The sequence below is a fragment of the Apodemus sylvaticus genome, chromosome 13 (assembly GCF_947179515.1).
Source record: "Apodemus sylvaticus chromosome 13, mApoSyl1.1, whole genome shotgun sequence".
NCBI lineage: Eukaryota > Metazoa > Chordata > Mammalia > Rodentia > Muridae > Apodemus > Apodemus sylvaticus.
In genome coordinates this window covers 71377696-71402458 of record NC_067484.1, presented here as the reverse complement: position 1 = coordinate 71402458, position 24763 = coordinate 71377696, and the positions used below count along the sequence as shown (strand labels likewise).

General features: G+C 43.7%; 1 protein-coding gene across 1 annotated transcript; it reads right to left on the bottom strand.

The window, feature by feature from the left end:
• Nucleotides 1–173: 173 nt before the first annotated feature.
• On the bottom strand, nucleotides 174–23911 carry LOC127663886 (bromodomain-containing protein 8-like). The gene is made up of 6 exons (XM_052155678.1): nucleotides 21487–23911; nucleotides 17430–17587; nucleotides 9889–9978; nucleotides 8546–8614; nucleotides 1006–1183; nucleotides 174–456 (listed from the first exon to the last, which is right to left on the bottom strand). The coding sequence occupies exons 1-6, from the start codon at nucleotides 21781–21783 to the stop codon at nucleotides 406–408; spliced, it is 843 nt and encodes a 280-aa protein (XP_052011638.1). The 5' UTR covers nucleotides 21784–23911; the 3' UTR covers nucleotides 174–405.
• Nucleotides 23912–24763: the final 852 nt, after the last annotated feature.

The following is a 24763-nucleotide window of genomic DNA, read 5'->3' as shown; positions in this document are numbered from 1 at the left end:
AGAGGCTGAATGCAATGGGGATTTCCAGGAAAGCCTGGGGTTTTGATACTCTACCTCAAAAACCAAACAAAAACTTTAGTTTGCAAAATATTTATTTATAGAGAAACAAAAGGTTCAATCAAATTACTTCTAAGTCTGTGCAACAAAAATATGAGCAATATTTACATCACAAATCCATATCTCAGTACCCCACCCCACCCTTTAAAAAACATTACATCTGCAAGCACCATTGACTTCTTAGTTAGGAAGTAAGGCATTATTATCCTTATTCGGAATGGTAATAGAGAGAAAGTCTTCATATCTTCTCTGGTCAGTCCAAGGAAGAGCTGTAACTTGAGGAAAAACCAGACTTCTAGTTCCAGGCTAACAAAGCCTGCTTCTGTCATCCACCGGATTGGCTGGCACTCATTCCAGACCACCCAAGTCCTTCCTTTTATCCAGCCAAGTACTCAGAACCTGCAGGAGGGATGCACAGATGGAAACCATGAACCTTAAGGCCACAGAGGGAGTGTATGTAACTCTATTTATTTTATTGGCAAACAGATAAAACTACACCTTTAAAGTCTGATGCTTCCCAAAAGAGAAGTCCTTACTCCTCTCCTTAACTCACTCTGTCTTCTCCAAATATGGCAAATATACATGTACGCTAATGTCAACAGTTGTAACAAACGAGACATGGACAGTGGGCCCAGTACCCGATGGCTTTTAGCCTTACAACTTGGGCCCCTGAAAGCAGACTGCCCACTACTTACTCATCTCCGCCAGCTTGCTGCAGGCCTTCCCAGACAACCTCATCCCACTGTGTGTTAAATCTGGATCCATTAAGACAAGGAGCTTCCCAGTTCCAAGAGTGCACTAGTCCTTCAGGCCCTTCAGTCACCTCTGAAGATAAACTCTAAGACACAAGGTCACCTCCAAACCATCTGAAGCCATCGCACAAGCTTCAGAAATCCCATTCCAGAAACCACGGTTCCTTGCCCTGTAGCACTCTGGGTGATGCAGTACCTGGATCTGTTCCAGGACTTCGCGCTGCATCTCCACAGCCATGTGGTATATGTGATGGTCAGAGTCGTTGTACATCACAGCATTCTGGAACATCAGCATCAGATCCCGCTGGAATTCAGCCATGGTGCGGATGCGTCCCTTAGACAGATTCCTCTTCAGGGTGGTCAAGTCCATGGGTCTGCAGAAGCCAGAGGAATCAAACAGTAATATGTAAGGTCTAATGAACTAGTATTTTGGAGGCAAGAGGAAGATTCCCATGAGTTTGAGGACAGAATGAGGTACACAGTGACTCCAAGTCAGTATGAGTGAGACCCTGTTCCAGAACAGACAGGACAGGCAAAAACTGTAGTACCTATAGCAAACTCTTGAGAACTGGTTCTCAGTGAAACAGCACTGTTTTGTACACTGTTTTGTTTTGGTTTTGGTTTTATTTTTGTCAAGTTGATCATGAGGTCATGTGGGAAGAGGAAAACTCAATTAAGACAATGTCTCCACTGGGCTGGCCAACGGGCATGGAGGGCTGTTTGTTTTGTCTTTGTTTTTTGATTAACAGTGTATGTGGGAGGGCCCAGCCCTCTGTGGGCAGTGCCACTCCTGGACAGATGATCCTGAGTTCTGTGGGAAAGCAGGCTGAGCAAGCCACAAGCAAGCCAGTAAGCAGCCCCCATCCATGGCCTCTGCCTCAGCTCCTGCCTCCAAGTTCCTGATCTGAGTTCTGTCCTAACTTCCCTGGATGACGGCCTACAAGTTACGGTAAGATGGAATAACATCTTTTCTCCCCCAAGTTGACTTTGGTCACGGTGTTTACCACAGCAATGGAAAGCAAACTGGAAGAACAGCAAAGATACCAATTTTCATAAAATAATAAAATAGCAGCAGATCACATCTGATCTTTTATAAAGGTTAATTACTATGCTGAGCACAATCTATAGTAAATTAATCTCAATAAACACACAATGTACCCAGCACTCTGGGAGACAAAGGCAGGTGGATTTCTGAGTTCGAGGCCAGCCTGGTCTACAGACTGAGTTCCAGGACAGCCAGGGCTACACAGAGAAACCCTGTCTCGGGGAAAAAACAAAAAACAAAAAACAAAAAACAAAAAACAGCCGGGCGTGGTGTTGCATGCCTGTAATCCTAGCACTTGGGAGGCAGAGGCAGGCAGATTTCTGTGTTCAAGGCCAGCCTGGTCTACAGAGTGAGTTCCAGGACAGCCAGGACTACACAGAGTATCCCTGTCTCGAAAAACCAAAACCAAACCAAAATAAAAAAAGCAAAGCAAAACAAAACAAAACAAAAAAACACACACACACAATGTAGGCATTATTTAGCATTATCATCATTATCATTTTAGAAGGGGTATTGAACCTAAGATAGCAGTTCTCAACCTGTAGGTCACAACCCTTTTGGGCATTGAAAATCAGATGTCCTGTACATTAGATAACTTACATTACAATTCCAAACAGTAGCAAAAGCACAGTCATGATGTAGCAATAAAATAATTTTATGGTGGTGGTGGGGTCACAGCAACATGAGAGACTGTGTTAAAGGCCACTGCATCAGGAAGGTTGAGAATCACTGCCCTAGCAGCTCACACATCCTAGACAAGCAGCGTCTCAATACACCTTTATCCCAGCCTCCTTTGAAATGTTTACAGACAACATCTTATGACTGCCAGGCCGGCCTTGTGCTTGCTCTCCTGCTGCACTGTCACGGGAGTTAGCCTCTCAGGCTTGCTGACCCGAGCGAGGCCCACTGTGACTGTTTTTGACATGAGGTTTGCTGGGCATGGTGGCATCTACTTCCTACCCAGTGCTTGGAAGGCAGAAGCAGCAGGGATGTCTGCCTTGCCATTGTTTATGCTAACCTTCAAATGGTGATGCTCCTGCCTCAGCCTCCAGAGCAAGAATGGGCACCATACCACGCTGAGGCCTGAAGAGATGGCGCTGTTCCTTTCTGGCTATAACCATGGGAGCACCAAGGACAAGAAAAAGATGGCTCCAGATATGCTAGAAACTGTTTGTTTGTTTGTTTGCTTTTCAAGTCAGGGTTTCTCTGTGTAGCCCTAGCTGTCCTGGAATTCACTCTGTAGACCACGCTGTCCTCGAACTCAGAAATGCGCCTGCCTCTGCCTCTCAAGTGCTCGGATTAAAGGCCTGCACCACCACTGCCCAGCACTAGAGACTCTTAATAGAAAAAGACATTTTAGAGTTGAAGGCAAAGCTGCTGAAAAGAAATGCTCCCAAAAGACGCCTCATAAGACAAAGAGGAAGGTTATTGTGGAAAATGACGATGACAATAACAACAATCCCACATTATCACAGAGAACACACACAGATGTACGGAGCTGAGACTCCAATGGCCAGATGGCAAGAACAGCTGGCAACTTCTGTGTACTTTGCAGAACTCAAATTGGCATTTGTCATCAGAATCAGAGGTGTCATTGTTGTGGTTTGAATAAAAAATATCCTCTACAGTCCATGTGTTTGAACAACTGGTCCCCAGCTGATAGAGCCACTTGAGGAAGTTGTGGAACCTTTAGAAGGTAGAGCTCTGCTGCAAGGAAATGCCATGGGGAGCACAGACTTCCTGGTCTTGTTCTCTCTCTTTCTATCTCTCTGTCTCTCTGTCTCTCTCTGTCTCTCTGTCTCTGTCTCTCTCTGTCTCTCTGTCTCTCTCTCTCATTTCTCCTGTCTGTCTCTCTCTGCCTCCTGTGGACCAGTCATCCTCTTGCTCTCTTTTGCTCTCCCCTTCACCTTCCATGACATGATGGACTGTGTTGCTCTGGAACTGTGAGCCAAAGCAAGTCCTTTGTCTCCTATGTTGCTTTTTGGTTAGTTGGTTGGTTGGCTGGTTGGCTGGTTGGCTGGTTGGCTGATTGGCTGGTTGGCTGGTTGGCTGGTTGGTTGGCTGGCTGGTTGGTTGGTTTTTTTGAGACAAGGTCTCTCAAAGTAGCCCTGGCTTTCCTAGGACTCTCTATGTAGACCAGGCTAAATAGAACTCATAGAGATCTCCTTGCCTCTGCTTCTCTGAGAGCAGGACCACACCCGGCTCTCAGTTGATTTCTTCAAAGTATTTTATTACAGTGACAGAAAGTGACTAAGAGTCTGGTGCCAGGAGTGGGGCCGTGGCTGTGACTTTGAGGTTCTGAGATCATTGAAACTAATTTTGGAAAAGAAACTGAAAGAGCTTGGAAATTTGGGCTAGAAAAGCCCTTAAAGGTTATGAGAAGAGGTTTATAGGCTCTTCTGGTAGGAGTTTGTAAGACAAAGAGGCAGAGGAAAATGCAGAATGTAGAGGCTTAGCTCATGAGGTTTCAGAAGTAAACAAGAATACTATTGAGAACTGGGTTAGAGGCTATTCAGGTTTTATTCTGGCAAAGAATTTGGATCTCTTCTGTCAGTGCTGGGCACCTGAGAGAGGCTGAGTTAAAGTCATAGGCTGGTTTGTGTCAGAGGGACTCACGGCCAGAAAGCATAAGGCTGTGGGTCGCTCACTGCTTTCATTCTGATCTATAGTGAGAAAGAGCAAGAGTGGAAAAGAAGAAATAAAAACAGTGAAACTGGCAAGGAAGGGTGCACAAGCAAGGAGAGCCAGGTAACCACGGAGAGTCTGGTAACCACGGAGAGCCAGGTAACCACGGAGAGCCAGGTAACCATGGAGAGCCAGGTAACCATGGAGAGCCTGGTAACCACGGAGAGCCTGGTAACCATGGAGAGCCTGATAACCACGGAGAGCCAGGTAACCATGGAGAGCCAGGTAACCACGGAGAGCCAGGTAACCATGGAGAGCCAGGTAACCATGGAGAGCCAGGTAACCATGGAGAGCCAGGTAACCATGGAGAGCCTGGTAACCACACAGCTTTAATTGTTACAAAGATTAGCATTGTTGAAGAGAAACTGACTCTGTGCTGAGACAATAAGGTGTCTAGGAGTGCAGAGATGGCTGAGCAGCCCTTGTGTGAGGCTGTGAAGATGAAATCTAAGTTGTAGTGAAGACTCCAGGATACCAAAATACTAGGGCCATGACATTGGAGACAGCAGACCTGGAAAGGCGGGCTTTTGAGCCTTGGGAGCCCAGATGAACATCAGGAGCACCAGGTGCTACACAAAGAGTGACAGGATTCGTGTTTGCTCCACTGCCTTGCAATCTTTTCATAGTATTTTTTAAATTTTCATTTATTTTCTCAAAGAGGAAGGTACATGTCATGATGTGTGTGGAGGACAGAGGACAACGCATGTTGTTCCACATATATGGATGGGCGTGCTACCTGGCTTTATGTCTGTGCACCTCATGTGTGCCTGGTGCCTTCAGGAGGCCAGAAGAGGGTGCTGGGTGCTCTGGAAGAGCGGCCGGCATTCTTAATGGCTGTGCAGAGTCCCCCCATTTCCCCTACACCTCCACACCCCCACTCCAGTCCCAGAGTGAGTCCAGGGCTCTAACGCAGGTCATCAGGCTTGGCAGCAAATGGCTTTCCTTGCTGAGCCATCGCTCCAGCCCCAATCTCTCTTCTAAGATAGTCCTTGTTCCCAGGCCCTCAAAATGGAATGAATGCTTTTGCAAACTTGTATGGGGGAAAACCAAGATGTATCTTTCCATCTCCAGCACACCAACACCAGCTCATGAAGATGGAGTCCTTTACCTGAATCACCGCTGAAAGACTATACTTCTTCTTTTGTTTGATTTTTTTAAGTAATTTATTTTTATTTTATGTGTATTAGTGTTTTGCCTATGTGTATGTGTCTGTGAGAGGGTGTCAGATCTTCTGGAACTGGAGTTACAGTCACGAACTGCCATGTGGGTGCTGGGAATTGAACCCTGGTCCTTTAAAAAAGCAGTCCAAGCTTTTAACCACTGAGCCATCTCTCCAGTCCTATCTGGTTGTTTGTTTTTTGAGCAGGGTTTCTCTGTGTAGCCCTGGCTATCCTGGAACGTGCTCTGTAGAGCAGGCTGGCCTCAAACTCAGAGATCTGCCTGCTTCTGTCTCCTTTTTGTTTTTTTCGTTTTTTGAGACAGGGTTTCTCTGTATAGCACTGGCTGTCCTGGAACTCTGTAGACCAGGCTGGCCTTGAACTCAGAAATCCACCTGCCTCTGCCTCCCAAGTGCTACAATTAAAGGTGTGTGTCACCACTGCCCAGCTGCCTCTGTCTCCTAGGTGCTGGGATCCAGGGTATGTGCCTCTAAGAGGCAAACACCTCTTAATACTGTTGTGGTGGGGGTTAAGTTTCGACATGAGTTTTATTATTTTTAATTGCCAGAACTGAGGACATTTTGAAATGTTCAAGTTCGTTAGTCTCTTGACAGGCTTACAAGAGCACATATGCATCTCCTCAGAGGCTCAGTTAGAAGGTGATGATGCCAGGGCCTGCTTCAGACCCTCTGGTAGCAGTTGGTGTGCTAGAATCTCAGACAGCGTCTAAAGTCTTGGAGTGTGATCAGACGCTTCATCCTCAGACTACTACAAAACCATTCATGCCTGCCATTTGTCACTAGAAATGTAGGGAGTTCTACCAGAGTTGCCACATGTTCCCAGTGAAAGGGAGGCCCAGTGACCCACCTCTTCCAATGTGGCTCAGTATTCTAAAGTTACACAGCCAGGGCTGCACATAGGAACTGTGTCTTGAAAACAAACAAAAATGTTTCATAATTTTCCCAAGCAGTGCCACCGGTTTCATACCAAATACTAAATGTCTAAGTTTGTGGTAGACACTTAAAACAACACTATCCATTCTCTGTCCCCATAAATTCACAGGACAACTTAAGTTTACCCTTTTAACAACCTGTCAGTCTGAATACGTTCAGTCCAACTTCAAAACTCCCCATAGTTCTTACAGTGACAACACTCTCAAAGTTCAGAAACCTATATCTGAAATTTCTAAAACTCAGGACCGTCTCTTTTTTAAAATTAATTTGTTTGTTTCGGACAGGGTTTATGGTGTGGCTCTACCATGAGGAAGAGACCAGATGTCTCAAGCGCCACGTTTATAGGCGCTTTCATCTTACACTTTCCAGGTTCCAAACCCATGGGAAAACATTTCTGTTGCTCATAAATTATTCACGTAGTGGCATTTTATTATAGCAGCACAACTGTGTATGTGCGTGCATGTGTGTGTGTGTGCATGTGTGTATGTGTGCATGTGTGTGTGTACACATGTGTGTGTGCATGTGTGTGTGTGTGTGCATGTGTGTGCGCATGTGCATGTGTGTCTGCACACATGAAGTTCAGAGGTTGATATCAGAGTGGTCCTTAGTTCCGTGGCTGAGCCTACAGCTCATTGTTTTATCTAGGTTGGCTGGGGTCTTCCTGCCTTCACACCCCAGGAATGCAACTAAAGGCCGGTGCCCTCGCCACTGTGCCGTGCTTTCCCGGGGGCTGGGCATCCACTCAGGTCCTCACCACAGCAAGGTCAAGACTCACTGATGCAGACAGACTCCAGTATGGCAGCATTTTAGAGGTACTTGCTGACATCCAAAATTCTCCATTTAGCCAATGTGTTTCATTTCTATTTAACACCTTTATCTTAACATGTCTAAAAATATCTTCCTGAATAAACACAGGATACCCCTTAAATTTTTTTTCAAGAAAATATTGTCAAAATGTGGACGGACCAGGGGATTCATGCACATGTATGTAATTGTAGCACTGTGTAGGACTGAGGTGGAAACATCTCCACTTAGACAAATGGTAAACAAAATTTAAAATAAAACATTATCAACACCTGTAACTCTAGTACTCAAGAGGGAGAGAGAGGCAGGAGGCTCTGGAGTTTAAGATCACTGCCAGCGAGGCCTGAGCCCACCCTGGGTGCATTGTCTCAAAGACCTGTAATCTCAGCCAACAGAGAAGCAGAAATGGGAAGAAATGGAGCCCTCAGGTGTACAAGCAACGCTAATAATGTTGGGGTGGAGAGCAGAAAGCATATTAAGGAGGTTTTTAAGCGGAAGCTCCATTGGCTGTAGAATAACCTAGAGTGTGAGCTGAGTGGCCTAACAGACGGGAAACAGAAGACAAAGAAGCAGTCAAGGGCCTGGGAGGGCGGCTCAGGCAGCAATCCTAGCACTGCAGAGGTAGAAGCAGAAGGACTTGGAATTCAAGGTCAATTTCAACTATTTAAGACCAGCCTGGGCTACAGGCAACCCACAAAATAGAACAAACAAACAGAATTGCTGAGCCAGCCTGGGCTACATGCAACCCACAGGACAAAAACAACAAAGAGAAGAGCTGGGCCAGCCTGGGGTCGTAGCAGAGCCAGCGGTGCTTACCTAGCACACACTAAGCCCTGGGTCTAACCCTCAGCACCACAAAAAATTGGCATGGTAGTAAAAGTCTAAACCCCAGAACTCAGGAGTCAGAAAGTCAAGGACATCCTCAGCTAGTTTAAGGCTACCCTGGGCTCCATGAGAGCCTGTCGATAGATAGATAGATAGATAGATAGATAGATAGATAGATAGATAGATAGATAGACAGATAGATAAAAATATAAAATAAAGATAAATACTAAGAAGGCACCAGGCTTTCCCTCGGCCTTCCCCACTGACCTTTTCACCACATCCTTGTATCCTGGAGCCTGCTTTTCTGACACAGGTTTCAGAAATGGGCTGCTAAACCTGTTAAGAAACAAACCCAAAGAGGATAAGGAAGCCTGTCGTGTCAGTAACACTTAAACTACAGAGTAAACTAGGCACGGCGGCTCCATAGCACTAAGGGACAGACAGGAGGCCACCGGGAACGGAACGGGAGGCCTGCCTCCACAGCACGTGAGGTCTAGTTCTAGGTGAGCCAGGCTAGAGCAAGAACAAGCAGGCAGCAACGAAGGCATGGGACTTCTTGTTTACTTCCCAGGCGGCCAAAGTGTGGGGCAGGGGCGGGGCGGGGGTCCAACCTGTGAAATATTTTAACTTATTAAAATCTCTCTCTCTCTCTCTCTCTCTCTCTCTCTCTCTCTCTCTCTTAAATTTTTCTAGACAGGGTTTTCCTGTGTAGCCCTGGCTGTCCTGGAACTTGCTTTGTAGACCAGGCTGGCCTCAAACTCACAGAGATCCACCTGCCTCTGCCTCCTGAGTGCTGGGATTCAAGTGTACCACCTATGCCACGCCCTGCTCATCACGATCTTCTTAAATTAAGGGCTCACAAATTTGTTCAAGTTTTCCAAGACCCTGGTTTTTAGTTTCCCTTTTAAAAATATTTATGTCATGAATATATATTATGTGTATGAATATCCATGTATATATGTGTGTGCATTTATGCAGTGCCCACAGAAGCCAGAGAGATCATCTGATGCCCTGGAACTTGAGTGCTGGGCACTATGGGTGCTAGGAACTGAACCTATGTCATCTGCAAGAGCAGCTAGTGCTCTTACCTGCTGGACTACCTCTCTAGTCATTTGTTTTGGGGCAGGGTCTCATGTAGCTCAGGCTAGCCTCAAATTTGCTATATTGCAAAGGATGACCATGCATTTCTGAGTCTCTTACCTTGACTCCTCAAGTACTGGAACTATAGGTGCACACCTGTATACAGGTGCATGCAACACTGAGGATTAAATCTGGGCTTCATGGCTGCTAGGCAGGCATTTTACCAACTGAGCCATGTTCATTGCTCTGAGGACCTGTTACCGTGGGAAAGAAAATCTACCATATGAGGAGGAGAGTATGCTTCCATTTCCCTAAGGTTGGTTTGGTTCTGTGGCCCAGGCCAGTATTTGCTATGCTCAGATGACACCTAGGACTTCATGCACTTGGGCAGGCACATCGCCAGCTAAACTGCAACCCACACCCTAGCTGTGCCCAGCTGTGGCTTGCGTGAGGAATGGACATGTTCCCTTCTGTGCTCACATCCAAGTGTGTGTTTTGGTTCCGGAGATAATCTCCCTCTGGAAACCTACCTGTGACTGGCAATCATCTTCCAGACTTGCAAAAGAGTCTTCTTAAATAGGAAATGATCCTGAATAGGATCACCTTGGCTTAGGTCATTCCTACAGAATACATGACAGAAAAGAGACAGTCGCTTCATAAGTGGTACTGTGTCTCACTAGGTGGGTAATGAGGCTTTCTCAAGCCATAGTGCACCTAATCACACATTTGAAGGAATATAGTATCATAGGTATGAAAATGTACTTAATACTTTTATAAAGGAGAGTATTCTCTATTTTTTAACATTTTTTTCTTTTATGTGCCTCTGTGTGTGCCTGTGTGAATTTGTGTGCATCAAGAATGAAGTGGTACTAGTGGAGCACAATAGGGTGTCCTTGATAGTGGAGTTACAACTGGCAGTGAGCTGCCTCTTATAGGTGCTGGGAACTGAACCCAAGTCCTCTCTCTCCAGCCACAATAAACGATGTCACTATTACCCAATGAAGTGATTACTTTCATTGGTTTGTTTCATATTTCTCATTCTTTTCTTTTGAGACAGGGTCTTGTGTAAGACAGCTGGCCTTGAACTAGCTATGTAAGTGAAGATGACCCCGAACTACTAAATTTCCCTTCCTCCATATGCTACAGTATTTGAATTATAGGCTTATGCCTCCATGCTGGGTAAGTGTTCAATATAACTCTTAAATTGCTTGTGCCCTTTTTCTTTCTTCTCTTTCCTTTCCCCCCCAACCCCCACGTATTTGGTGAAAGGATCAGCTATGTAATCAGGACTATTCTAAAAAAAAATCCCTGCTTATAGCCAGGCAGTGGTGGCACACACCTTTAATCCCAGCCTGGTCTACAGACTGAGTTCCAAGACAGCCAGAGCCACACACCCAGTCTTGGAAAACAAACAAAACAACAAAACAAACACAAACAACAACAAACTCCAGTTCTTAGTCCAGGATGGCTTTAAACTGTTCATTTAACCTCTACCCTGAATCTCCAGCTTCCCAGATGCTGGGACTGCAGGTGTCCGCCTGGCTCCCTGTGCCTTGTCTCTCTAGCACCTGTGATTGTACGGCACTGATCTCTGAGGTGGCTTTTGAGGGGGGCATGGTGGTGCATACCTATAATCCAGCACCTTGGAAGTAGAAGCAGGAAGACTACAGAATGAGTTAAAGGCCAATGTGGGCTACATGAGATGCAGCCTCAAAAGAAAAAAAGGCTTTGTCAGTGTTCTTTCCTAAGTACATATAAACACCTGACACATAGTACATCCTATTAATTCCCCATCTATCAAAGAATTCTCTTATGCCTTATTAGAATTCTAAAACTAAATATTTCTCTCTCTCTCTCTCTCTCTCTCTCTCTGTTTGTTTTTTGAGACAGGGTTTCTCTGTGTAGCCCTGGTTGTCCTGGAACTCACTCTGTAGACCAGGCTGACCTTGAACTCAGAAATCCGCCTGCCTCTGCCTCCCAAGTGCTGGGATTAAAGGCATGTGCCACCACCACCCAGCCCTTCTTTTCTTTTCTTTCTTTTCTTTTCTTCTCTTTGTTTTGTTTCTTTCTTTCTTCTTTCTTCTTTTCTTTTCTTTTTTTTCTTTTCTTTTTTGAGACAGGGTTTCTTCGTGTAGCCCTGGCTGTCCTGGAACTTTCTCTGAAGACCAGGCTAGCCTTGAACTCACAGATCTGCCTTCTCTGCCTCCAAGTACTAGGGTTAAAAGTGTGCACCACCAACACCCAACTGGATATTTTTCCTTTTCATCCTCCCTGTGTGCCTCATTGGAAGCAGGCAGGCTTAGCAATCTGGACCTCCATTTCTTTGGCTATGCATACACCAACCAGTTTTCAAGGAATGCATTTGGCAGCCTAAGACCCTTATTTGAGCGTACCATGCATACACATCCTTCTCTGAACAATACATCTAGAAACCTGTCAGCAGCCTGGGCCCCATTTGTATCAGGCTGCGTGTACCTACTCTACACAATAGAAATAAGCTCTTCCCCTTAGCAACCCTCTTACTACTGGCCACCCGCTGCTTTCTATTCTAACACATTGTCAAGTGGGCCCATTTGCCCTATACTAGTTCTGGGTGCAAACTGTGTCTCCTAACTGAACTTTTTTCTTTTTTTCCCTCCCTGTTCTGGAGATTAAACCCAAGCCCTCATGCATGCAAGTCAGTAGCCCTCAGCCCTCTTCTGAATAGGAATCTTAGGGTTTTGGGGCTTTCCTAATTTCTTTTATATTTATTTATTTACTCACTCACTAGGACTTCTTCTTCTTTTTTTTTGTTTTTTGTTTTTTTTGTTTTGTTTTGTTTTGTTTTGTTTTGTTTTGTTTTGTTTTGTTTGAGACAGGGTTTCTCTGTGTAGCCCTGGCTGCCCTGGAACTCACTCTGTAGACCAGGCTGGCCTCGAACTCAGAAATCCACCTGCCTCTGCCTCCCAAGTGCTGGGATTACAGGCGTGCTCTACCACCGGCCGGCTTGTACTAGTACTTCTTGTTTTCTGGGCAAGCTCTCAATCACCAAGCTATAACCTTAGCTTCATAATCATTTAAAAAAATGCCTACTATAAATTCCTTTCTCCTTATGATATTTCTTTGCCTGGGCTAAATTCTCTAATTTTGCTTTTCTTCTGAGATACAATAGTTCAATATTTTATCTCACCTTATAATTTTCCCAGTTGAAAATGTTTCTGTTGAGCCAGGTGGAGGTGGCGCACACCTTAAGTCTCAGGGCTCAGGAGGCAGAAGCAGGTGGATTTCTGAATCTGAGGCCAGCCTAGTCTACGTGTGAGTTCCAGGACAGCCACGGCTACACAGGGTAGAGCGTAGAGGGAGAAAAAAAGAGAATTTTCTGTTTACTCCAAAGTTAGTCTATTAACTAGGTATTCCACATTACATATGGTATCGTTCCCTCAAAACCATTCTCTTGACACTTAAATGTCCACATTCTCTAAGTCAGGCATGGTGGCGCATCTGTAATTCCAGCACTTGGGAGACAGAAACAGGAAGACCAGAAGTCCATCATCCCTGACTATACAGTGAATTCAAGACTAGCCTGGGCTACATGAGACCCTGTCTCAGGAAGAAAAAAAATAACATTACCATTTTGCATTGTATGCCAAATAGTATACATTCATGTGATACCACAATTCCTTTTATATGTTCAGTTTGAATACCTCCTTTACAACTATTTTATCATGTAATACAATAGTTCACCTGTATCTAGATTCAGTTCTTAGATTTATTTTATTTTTACTTGATGTGCATGAATGTTTTGATTGCATCTATCTCTGGCCCTGGAGTCACAGACGTTTTTGAGCCACCCTGTGTGTGCTGGCAAGCAGATCTGGTCCCCTGCTAGCGCAGCAAAGATTTATAACTGCTGGTTCATTTTTCTAGCCCCACTTAAATCATTTACTAATTTATTTTGAGATATGGCCTATGTATCCCGGGGTAGCCCAGACTTGCTATGTAGACTAGGATGGCCTTGAACTCACAGAGCTCTACCTGCCTCATCCCAAGAGCTGGGATTAAAGGCATGCACCGCCATACTTGGCCTCACCTGGATCTAAATTGTGTACCACCAAGTCATGTAATTTTACTGTGATCTTTACTCAATTTATTCCTGAAAGCTATTAGTTACCAAAAACCCCACTATCCAAATAAGACATTTAAAGCACAGATTTCTTTTCTTTTTTCCTATTTTATTTATTTTTTTAAGATTTTATTTTTGTTTTGTAAGTCTGTGTGTTTCTGTGTACATGAGTGCAATGCCAGAGAAGGCCAGAAGAGGGCATCAGATTCCCTGGAGCTGAGTTACAGATGGTTGTGAGCGTCCGGATATGGGTGCTGGGAAACGAACTTGGGTCTTCTGCAAGAGTAGCAGTAGCAAGTGTTCTTAACTGCTGAGCCATCTCTCCAGCCATTCCTGGTTTATTTAACGTTTTTATTAGCATATATTAATTATACATAATAATGGATTTCATTACATTTTCATACATGCACATTAATATATTTCAATCATATTCACCACCCTTCACAATCTCTTATCCTCCTCCAACTCCTGCTTTTTCCCAGAGACCTCAGTTATACTTCCATGTATACTGTGTGTATGTGTGTGTGTTTGTGTTGTATACCAACGTGTGTGTGTGTGTGTGTGTGTGTGTCCCAATGAGTGCCATTAGCTTTGTTTACAGGAGGGTGGTTGGAAGATTTGTTTATAGTAGCATGTGTACCTTAAGTCCTCGATTACTCAGACTAAATTAACAATAGCTCCTTTGTACTAGATTGTAGAACTTCATTCATACATTTACATAATAAGTATTTAATGTATCTACTATATGTACTATGGTAGGTTTTATAAATTCAAAATTAACCAGCTATGCATATTTTAAGAATTTCTATCTTACCTTTATTTTACCTATATGGAGATATATCAAGCAACATAAATAGTAAAGCCAGGGAGTAGAGGTAGAACCCAAAGGCTCCATTTCTCCAATCCCTGTCCGTAGGGACTGAGGAGTGAGTGAGGAGAGTCTGGAGGGTGTCTGTTTTGTTCTCCGATGCTAGAACACAGTCTTTGAGTATGCCAGCCAATGCTCGCCATGAGCTCGCTCCACCACTGGGGTCCACCTCCACCTTTCCACCTCAGGGACTGTTGTTTGACATAGGATCAACCAGGGAGCTGGTGAATTCTGGGACTATAGGTATGAGGAACCAAGCCCAGCTCTGCAACAGTGTTTAGAGGAGTTTTAAACTTCTGCTTTAACATAAGGACTCAGATTTCTATCTCCCCTTACAATGATTGGCCAAGCCTATAACCTCACTTAGGAGACAGAAACAGCAGGATCGGAAGTTTGAGCTCCTTCTTACCTACACACAGAGTTCTAGCCCAGCTTGGGTCACATGAGACCCTGTTCAAAAACCAAATGAACAAGCAGGGTATTTGGTCGGCAGACGTCATTACTGCCATGCTGCTGCTTTCTTTTCCTCTCCTTCCTCCTCCTCCCCTGCTTCTTGCTTCCCTCTTTTTCCTTCCTTTTTTTTTTTTAGATAGAGAAGATATATGCATTTTTTTTTTCTGAATTGAAACATCCCATTTGAAGTGAAACTCCTCTTAAAAGACTCAGGAAGTTGCCAGGTGTGTTGGCACATGCCTCTAGCCCCAGCACTTTGGAGGTAGAAATAGGTGGATGTCTGTGTGTTTGGGCCAGCCTGGTCTATGCAGAACGCTCCAGGACAGCTATGGTCATGTATGCTTGAGACCTTGTCTCAAAACAAAACAAATGAACTAACAAACAAACAAACAAGCAAACAAGACTTAGGGAGTTCTAAAGGAGGCTCGCTAATCTCAGTAAGCAAAGAACTGGCCAATCTCAGAACTGGCAAATCTCAGAACTGAAAAGATTCATGGAACCCTCCCCCACAAAGTTATATAAATAGTAAGGACTTCTGAGGAGACTCTCCAATTTATTGAGCTACCTAAACTTGAACAGAAAGATTCAAGGTTTCATCTTTCATAAGCTGTTACCCAGTACAGGAAGAGTTTCAGTGACACAGCTGCCCCTGTGATGCCCATTCTCCTGTAGGGAACCGCTCCCTCTTTTTCAGTAAATTGTCCTAGCAAACTCCTTAGTTCTCCAGGTTGGACTCTGGCGGTCCCATTCCTCTGTTCTGTTGTCGGTTTCCTAGTGAAGTAAATAGATGTTTGTTCACATTTCCCCAGTAATAATGTCACAGGAGAACAGGCTCATTCTACAGGTCAGAGCATCAGCCTCTCAGTGCCGGGATTACAGCCTGCACCAACACCCCAGGCTAGCTTTTGCTTTCTAGTAAACAATCTGAGCAAGACAAGGTGGAGTGTACTTGTTACCCTAGCACTGAGGACTCAGGCAGGAGGAGCATTACCAGGCTCAGGACAGCAGCAGTCGCCTAGTCAGATCTTTTTTTTTTTTTTTTTTCAAAATAAATAGATAAAGTATGGTCATCAGTGCCTCAATTACCTATAAAAATAAGACAATTATAAACACTTTCCCAATATATGTGCAAGACACAGGGAAAGCCTTAAAGAGAAGGGGTTATGGTTTCCAACCCTTGGCAAAGAGAGAGAGAGAGAGGGCCAATAGTCCAAATTCATCCTCAATCTCAAAGCTAATTTGAAGCTGGCCTGGACTCCATGAGACCCTGTCTTAGGAAAACAATGTAATTCTTTTTTAAAACATTTATCTATAAACGTAATTAATTTTGAGATAGGGTTTTAATCTATAGCTCTGGCTGTCATGGAACTCACTATGTAGAGCATGTTGGCTTTGAACATTTATCTGCCTTCATATCCCTGCCTCCCTGATGCTGAGATTACAGAATGCACTCGTGGCCCTGTTTCAATAGGTTTTTGGATTTGTTTGGTTGTTTGTTTGTTTGTTTGGTTGGTTGGTTGGTTTGCTTTGGTTTTTTCAAGATAGGATTTCCCTGTATATCCCTGGCTGTCCTGGAACTCACTCTGTAGACCAGAGTGGCCTCAAACTCAGATCCTCCTGCCTCTTCCTAAATGCTGAGATTAAAGACAGGCGCTACCACTTCCCAGCCTGTTTCTATAGGTTTTTTAAAAGATTTATTTATTTATTATATGTAAGTACACTACAGCTGTCTCCAGACACCCCAGAAGAGGACATCAGATCTCATTATGGATGGTTGTGAGCCACCATGTGGTTGCTGGGATTTGAACTCAGGACCCTCATAAGAGCAGTTAGTGCTCTCAACCGCTGAGCCATCTCTCCAGCCCCCTGTTTCAATAGTTTTAAAAAGGTGTATTTTGTATAATAGTATATCACTTAGCATCATTTTCAAAGTAAATGAAACTAGTAATTATTGAGAAGGCTAATTTGTGGGAAAGACTCTATTTCCCCCTCTTTTTCATAGTGCTGGGGATTGAACCTAGGACTTTGCATCTACTAAGCAAGTGTTCTTCCACTGAGCTACACACCCATCCATGAGACTACTGTCAACAAAACAGTTTTAAAAACATTTGATTTTATATGTATGGTCGTTTTGCTTGCATGTCTATATTAGTGCTGGTACTGAAGGAGGTCAGAAGTGGGTGTCAGCTCCCCTGGAACTGGAGTTAAGGCCATTGTGAACCACTAAGTAGGTGCTGGGAATTGAACCCAGGTCCTTTGCAAAAGTAGCAAGTACTCTAACCACTGAGCCATGTCTCCAGTTCCAAAACAGGCTTCTTTTATAATAGAATAACATATAAAATATTTATAGTATGTTAAAAATTTAACCTGATTTTTAGCCTTGGAAACATAATGAGACCCTTGTCCAAAAAATTCTAAGGGTTTTCCACCTGTAACTTACTTCTTGAAAAAAAAAAAACAACAACAACAATTTATTTCATAGTAATGAATTTAAGCAATTATAAAGAGAAATAAATAAAAGTAGGAATCCTAACAGCCTTGGAGGAAGATGTGTGTTAGAGGGCCTAGCAGTGCTGGCCTCCAGGCAGGACCCTGAGTGTGTTACACAAGTGCTCTGCCACTCAGCCACACCCCAGCTCTATACTTACGGTTGTGAGGCGTTAGTACAGTTGTAAAGGATATTCACGAGGGGCACTTCCTGAGCTCGGACGCCGTCCCGACCCTCACCTGAAGGGGGCGTGCCTTCTCCATCTGAAGCAGACCCTTCACCCTGATCGTCCTCTTTCAAGTCCTGCTGAGTCTCCCCCTAGGAGATCCAACAAGCACCAGAAACTTTAGAGAGTTACTATCTATGTGATAATTTTACTTACACAGAGTTCACAGAATAATGTAAGAAGAGGCCAATACTATAAAGATACCAGAAAAATTCAGTAGACAAATTGATAAAGTTTTCAATGATAATCTACGCAATTTAAAAATGGCTTCGAGTTCGAGGCCAGCCTGGTCTACAGAGTGAGTTCCAGGACAGCCAGGGCTACACAGAGAAACCCTGTCTTGAAAAGCCAAAACAACAACAACAACAACAAAATCAGAACAGCCTAAAAATGGCTTCAAAATGAAAAAGTAAATTTACTCAATTCTAAGTCTGACATTGATCTCTATAGGAAAAACCAACAACAAACAAAACAAAAACCAACCCTTCAATATAACCTGTGGTCTGAAAATCAGCTACTGTAGCCGGACAGATAATAACAAGGATGAGATCCTAAATTTACTGGTTGTGTGTGTTAGGGCTGAGACAACTCTTAGGGTAACCATGGTAAGGTTTGGGCACACTGGGAAAGCTAAATAACAAGAGGCCTTGCAGCTGGCTACGGTGTCTCTAACAGGACTGCAGACCAGGAGAGTGCTTGACTAGCATGCCTGGACTTCTAAGTTCGATCCTCGACATGAAGAAAAGAAACTAAAACAGGCCTCAGTTTGGACATCTGCCTGAGGGGTTCAAGCAGGGCCCCATTGCCCTTTCCCCTATGAAACTTTTGAACTTTAGGTAGTTTGACATTTCCACATTTAGTGCATATAGTTGTTACAAACTAAATTGTGGTAAAGGCATTGTCTAAGAAAGCTGCTGCCTGTTCCAGGGAAGAGGTCACCCTAAGGGCCCCAGCTGGGGCTACGAGGTTAAGATGAGAGAACAAAACTTCTAAGGCCAGATCCTAGGCCAACTGGTTATTGCTGCTTACTTTAAACTTTCACTCTGAAAGGTGGGTTTTCTGCTTTTGCTTTCTTCTCACCTAAAAAAAAAATCCTTACTTGTGTTGGGGGTAAAGGTTTCCTGAGGACAAAGAACAGGTTTCAGCTAGGATCAGAGGGACAACAGGAGGGACGTCAGGAAGAGGCAACTCTTGTCCATAATCTATAACAAGTTTTTTTGTTCTTGTTTTTATAGACAAGGCTTCCCTGTGTAGCCCTGGCTCTCCTGGAACTCAATCTGTAGACCTGGTTGACCTTGAACTCAGAGATCTCCCTGCCTCTGTCTCTCTAGCTGCTGGGATTAAAGGTATATACTATGACCTCCTGGCAGTAACAATTATTATGAACCATTCATTGAGTTGTCTTATTTCTCTATTTTGTTCTTATTACATTTGCGTGCGCGCGCACATGCACACGCACACGCACACGCACACGCACACACACACACACACACACACACACGAGCACATGTGAGATCAGAGGACAACTCCCAGCAGTCAGGTCTCTGTTTCCAACATGTTGGTTCTGGGGATTGCAGCTGGGTCTTTAGACTTGGTAGCAAACACCCTAAGCTGCTGAGCCGTCTCCCAATCCCTTATTTTCCTATTTAGCTATTTACCTATTTATTGGTCTGAGACAGGTCTTACTGTCTTGCCCAAGCAGATCTCAGTCCCCAAGTTCAATTGATTCTTGTGCCTCAGCCTCCTGAGTAGCGGCTATTACAGGTGTGCATAACTTTAGCCTAACTAAAGCTTGCTGAATTGTCTCGTTTGTCTGTGAGCACACAAGTCTTAATTACTTCGCGGTGTAGCTGAGGATAACCTCAAGTATCTGATCTTGCTGCTGCCACTGCTCAGCTGGGGTTACACGTGTGCAGCATCGCATCTTCCTATTTGGTACAATGGGTCAAACCCAAGGCTTTGTGTATATATGCCGAGCAAGCAGTCTGCTGGTTGAGCTTACCCTCAGCCCTGTTCGTGTTTTAAGATAGGTATCATGTAGCCCAGGCTAGTCTGAAATTCATTGTGTAGCCAAGGGTGACCTTGAACTTCTGATCCTCCTGCCTTAGCCTTAGTGCTAGGATTATAGGGATGTGCCACAAGGTCTGCCTGAATTCTTGCATTTAAATCTCACACACAAAGTTAGTGTTCAAAGTGGAACGCTAATCTGTTTGGAGAAAACAGGTTCTAAATATCCAGTAACATACTGAAGATAACGTGGCTAAAACTCGTGCTAAAGCCGGACTTTGGACACAAGAATTTTCTCTAAGTCTTTGGGGTTAGCCTTGTGTTCTAGCCTCTCTGCTCCACCTCCCTGCCCTGTGAAGACCAGGGGACATAAGTATGTGATCTCCCCACTCTAGGGTAGCCCCTTTATGGCCTAACTAGGTGCAGGGGTGGGAGCTACCTCTGGCCTTCCACGTTCTCTCCTGTCGGGCGCTTCTCTTCAGCACTGTCTGGCTTTGCTCTTCAGCCTGTCTGTAGGGCCCTTCTTTCGCTTTGGGAGTTCCCATGGCCCTTCCCTCCTATTGCCAGGTACCACATGAAGGGCAACAGGTTTCACTTGATTCTTTGTTGCTAATGCACAATGGCTCCATTAAATAAATAAGCTACCTGCAATCAAAGTTCTTAGTGGATGCAAAGGGACAGCAGGGGAAACTGGCACCACACAGTAGCAGTGCCACATGCTCACAGTGTCAGCATAAGAAGGCAGGTAGATTTAAGTCAGCCAGTCACTCGCATTCATCCTGTCAGTAAATTGTATTAAAGGCACTGGGTTAGTTGCTGGGATCATTATAGTGAACATGTAGATATAGTTCTTGGCTCTTTCTGACTAAATTATAACTATTTTTTATTATATAAAATATACATTTTATATAATTATATATATATTAATTATATATATAAAATATACATATATAAAAGTAATTATACTATGTAATACTAAAGTAATATCAAAGTAATTATACTATGATTAATTGGGAGTGGCTGCCAAGAAACCCTGAAATCTATTCCTTCTATAGAAGTGGCAGTATTTGAATTAGATACTTGCCGAGCTTGGTGTAATTCTCTTGAATATGTGCAGCTGTAGAATAAATATAAACTCACTGTCTCCGTCTGTGGGTTCTCCGCCCTTAACCAAGCAATGACACTTGAACATACGGCAGGAACATTCATCAGCAGGCAGCCCTGCGTATAAACATTCTACTCCGAGACCCAGGGTCCTAAAGACCTGGGTTTAGCACGTTTAGCTGCAAACTACACTTGGCATAGACTCTATGTTAGGAGCAAGTGCTGGGCATGGCAATCAATCTACCACTGCCATAGTGGAATTTGAATTTTGATTTTATTTTCAAAGATTTATTTATTTTTTCTGGGGTTGGTGGTGCACACCTTTAGCTCCAGCACTCAAAGGGCAGAGACAGGCAGATCTGCTTGAGGTTCCAGGATAGCCAAAGCTGCATAGTGAGACACACACACACACATTTCTGAGTCATAACACATGTATGTTGGTGTCCTCAGAGGCCAGCAAAGGGTACCGGGAGCCTTGGAGCTGCAGTTACAGGCGTTTGTGAGCTGCAGGCTGTAGGTGCTGAGAACCCTCATCCTCTGCAAGAGCAGCAGTGCTCTTAACCACTGAGTCATGTCTTTATCGCCTGAGCTTTTGTTTCAGCGTAAGTAGCAGGAACATTCAAGGTTAACGTCTGAGTGGGACATGGTGGTGCACACCTGAAAACTCCAGGCCTTGGAAAGCTGAAGCTAAAGGATATCAAGAGTTCCCAGGGCTAAGCGGTCAGATCTGATCTCAAAAGGGAAGACAAGGGAAGGGGAGGGGCGGAGAATAGAGAGGGGAAGGGAGAGGGAGGTAGAGGAGGGGAAGGGAGGGGAAGGAGGAGGAAAAGGAAGAGAACTATGGTCTGTCTAGCTGTGGAAACAGTAGCTTCATGGGTACCTCGGAGAGGGGCTGGAGGTGCTCCCGGGGTGTGTCTGGCTCTGTCTCTTCCTGCAGGTCTTCACTCTCCACACCTTCCACCAGAAGCTCGCTAGAGTCTCCCTCTCGGCTGCTTTCCTCTGCTTCAGCAGCCTCTGCATCTGCATCCTCAGTGTCCTTCCAGCTGCCCACATCAAGATCCAGACTGGAGTCCCAAGAGCTGAAGAGGGACCTGCAGTCATTGCTCAACTCAGAGTCATCGCGATAGTCTTGTCCAGAATCCAACCAAACCCACTCACACCCCACCTGTAAACACATAGAAAAAATGTGTTAATTTAAAAACAACCAAACAAATCACTCAAATCAACACCCCCATTAATTCATAAAAAAGGTCTGGAAATGTCTATTTATTAGGAGGTATAGAATCTAGCTCAAGGGAGACAATAGAAAAAATTTATGTCTTGGGAAAAAATAGCTTCATGTTTATATTACCCCATTTTAAAACATGGATTTGTTCATACTCCAAAAGAAGAGAAAGAATTAGAACATTGCTGGCTTAATAGACTTGCTTTATCACAAATCACCCATGAACTCAAAGACAATAAACCTGAGGATAAAAAGGTTTTCTCCAGTGTATACCAATTTTAATCTATTATTAACTTATTAATCATTAGTTTCAAAACACTCATGGTTACCTTTGCCATCCTTCTGATCATATCTGACTGTCAGAATAAAAACAGAAACACATGAGTTTATTCATTCATTTATTTGCAAGTTTTCAAGATTTTTTTAACGAGGTGTGTCTGTCTGCGTGAAGTGAACAAATACATGTACAGGAGCCCACAGGGGCCAGAAGAGGAGGGGATTGGATCCCCTGCACTACAGGTGGACGTGAGCCACCTGAGGTAGGTTCCAGGATCAAACTCAGGTCCTCTGGAAGAACAGCATGCACTCTTTCAACATGTTGATCCATCTCTCTAGCCCAAAATACAGATTTTAACCACCTTCTCGTTTCCTTTCTTTTTGCAATTTTCTTTTTTTTCTTTCTTTTAAAGACAGGGTCTTGTGTAGACTGACCTCACATTCAGTAGGTAGCTGAGACTGACCTGGTTTTATCTGGTGCTACGAATGGAATCCAGGGTTTCCTCAATGTTACATTACCTAGCTACATTCCCAGCATCTAGCTACAGCTTTCAACACATCTTCTTTTCTTGAGTCTTCTTCTTGCTTGGTCTTCTGTCATTAATTCCTTTTAAGTTTCAACTTTTTTCTCTGTTCAAGTTACTCCCCCCCTTTTTTTTTTTAATTTTAAATTACTGTTCATGTACCTATGCCTGTGTGAAATGTTGGATCCTCAGTTGCTGGAGTTACAGTTCTAAGTGGTCTGATGTGAGTGCTAGAACCAAACTCAAGTTCTCTGGAAGAGCAATACACACTCTCCACCCCACCCTCCCCCTTTGAAAGTCTTACTACGTCTTCAAACTCAAAATTCTACTTACACTCTACTAGAGCTGGCTGAAATTACCAAGTTGTACCACCATGCCTAGCTTTCTAACTTCCACCACTTGGTGCAATGTCTTTTCTCATCTGCTCTTCTAATTATGTCTCCTTATTTTTGTCCCCAACCTTGGTAAGATCATGTAACAGCTTTTCTAACAACCGAAAATTTATCTTTTAATGTATTATATCAACAAACAATTCCAATTTTTTTTTTTTTTTTTTTTTTGAGATATGGTCTCAACCATGCAGCCCTAGCTAGTCTGAAACAACACGGGCTAGCCTGGCTTGACTCTAGACCCACTTGTCTTTCCTCTACTGAGCTAGGATTAAAGCAAGAGTCACCATGCTTAGCAGTTTTCCAAATTCCAGTGCCTTGGTATTTGTAACATGTCAATTTGTGAACTGCTTTTGAGTCTTAATTCTTGGACTGACTGAATTCTCTATAACCTCAAAGACTAACGTCTCTCTTAGCTTAACAAATTTTATATTTTCGAACAGGGTCTTGTGAATCTTGTGGTCTAAATCTTGCTTTGTAGTCAATTATCCTTCTGGACTGATTCTTCATCCACCTGCTAAGTGCGAGGATTGCAGGCTCGTGTCACATGGTGAATGAAGGGCTAAGGATACAACCCAAGGCTGCCTCGGTAACTTTAGTTACTACCCAAGCCCTCAGGTTTTATCAGCAGTTCCTCCTTAGGGAGTAAGATCTGTGACTTCTACCATATCCTTTTTTTGGGGATTTTTTTTTTTTTTTTTTTTTTTAATGACAGGGTCTCACTAGGTAGCCCTGGCTAGCCTGGAACTCACTATGTAGACCAGGCTCGCCTCGAACTCACAAGAGATTACCTGTCTCTGCTTTTGGAATCCTGGAATTAAAGGTGTACAATACCACACTTGAGTTTAAGGATCTTCTTAAACCTTTTTCCTCAAGATAGAATAAAGAACTAAAGAATGCCCTATTATTCATTTTATTTTTAAAAAGGCTCATACTAGTTCATTTTACTGCTGAATCAAATTTTTATTTAGCAACAAAAATTAGAACTGAGGACATATTAACACATTTAAAAAACTTAATTACATTTGTGTGTGCACACATACATGTATATATGATAATGCACATGCCACTATGCATGGAGGTCAGAACACACCTTGCTGGAGTCAGTTCTTTCCTCCCACCACGTGGGCTTCAGAGATCAGACTCAGGTGGTCAGGAAAGTTAGCAGGTGTCTGAACCGAGACACCATGCAGGTCCCATTAATGCATTGTTTTGAGACAATGTCTCCCTCTGTAGCCCAGGCTAGTCTCAAACTGTCAGCTATCCTCTTGCCTCAATTTTCCAAGTGCTGGGATTATTGGTATGTGTTTCCATGTTGTTTTCAAGTGATTTCTTTCTCCCAGCACTGGCAATGGACAAGGAAACTAGCCAGGAGATATACCATTCTTTACACTACCAAACACACCCCAGCCCCAGACTTCACAACCCTCAGAGATTAGCCTTCACACAAATAGTAAATTTTTGTTTTTGTTTTTGCTTTTTTAAAAGCAGTCTTGGCCTAGTGTGGTACACACACCTGTAATCCAAGCTATCAGGAAAGTTCAAATTGAAAGATTTTGAGCTTTAGGCTATCATTGTCAAAAAAGGGAGACTCTACCTCAAAATAACCAAATTAATACTGTACAGGAGTTCTACCTATAGAAATACTGATAGCACGGGCAAAGGCAGGACTGTCCTAAGACACTGACATACCAGCTTCATCTGCCCCTGCTCTGATCCCTAAGAAATATAACCAGATCCTAA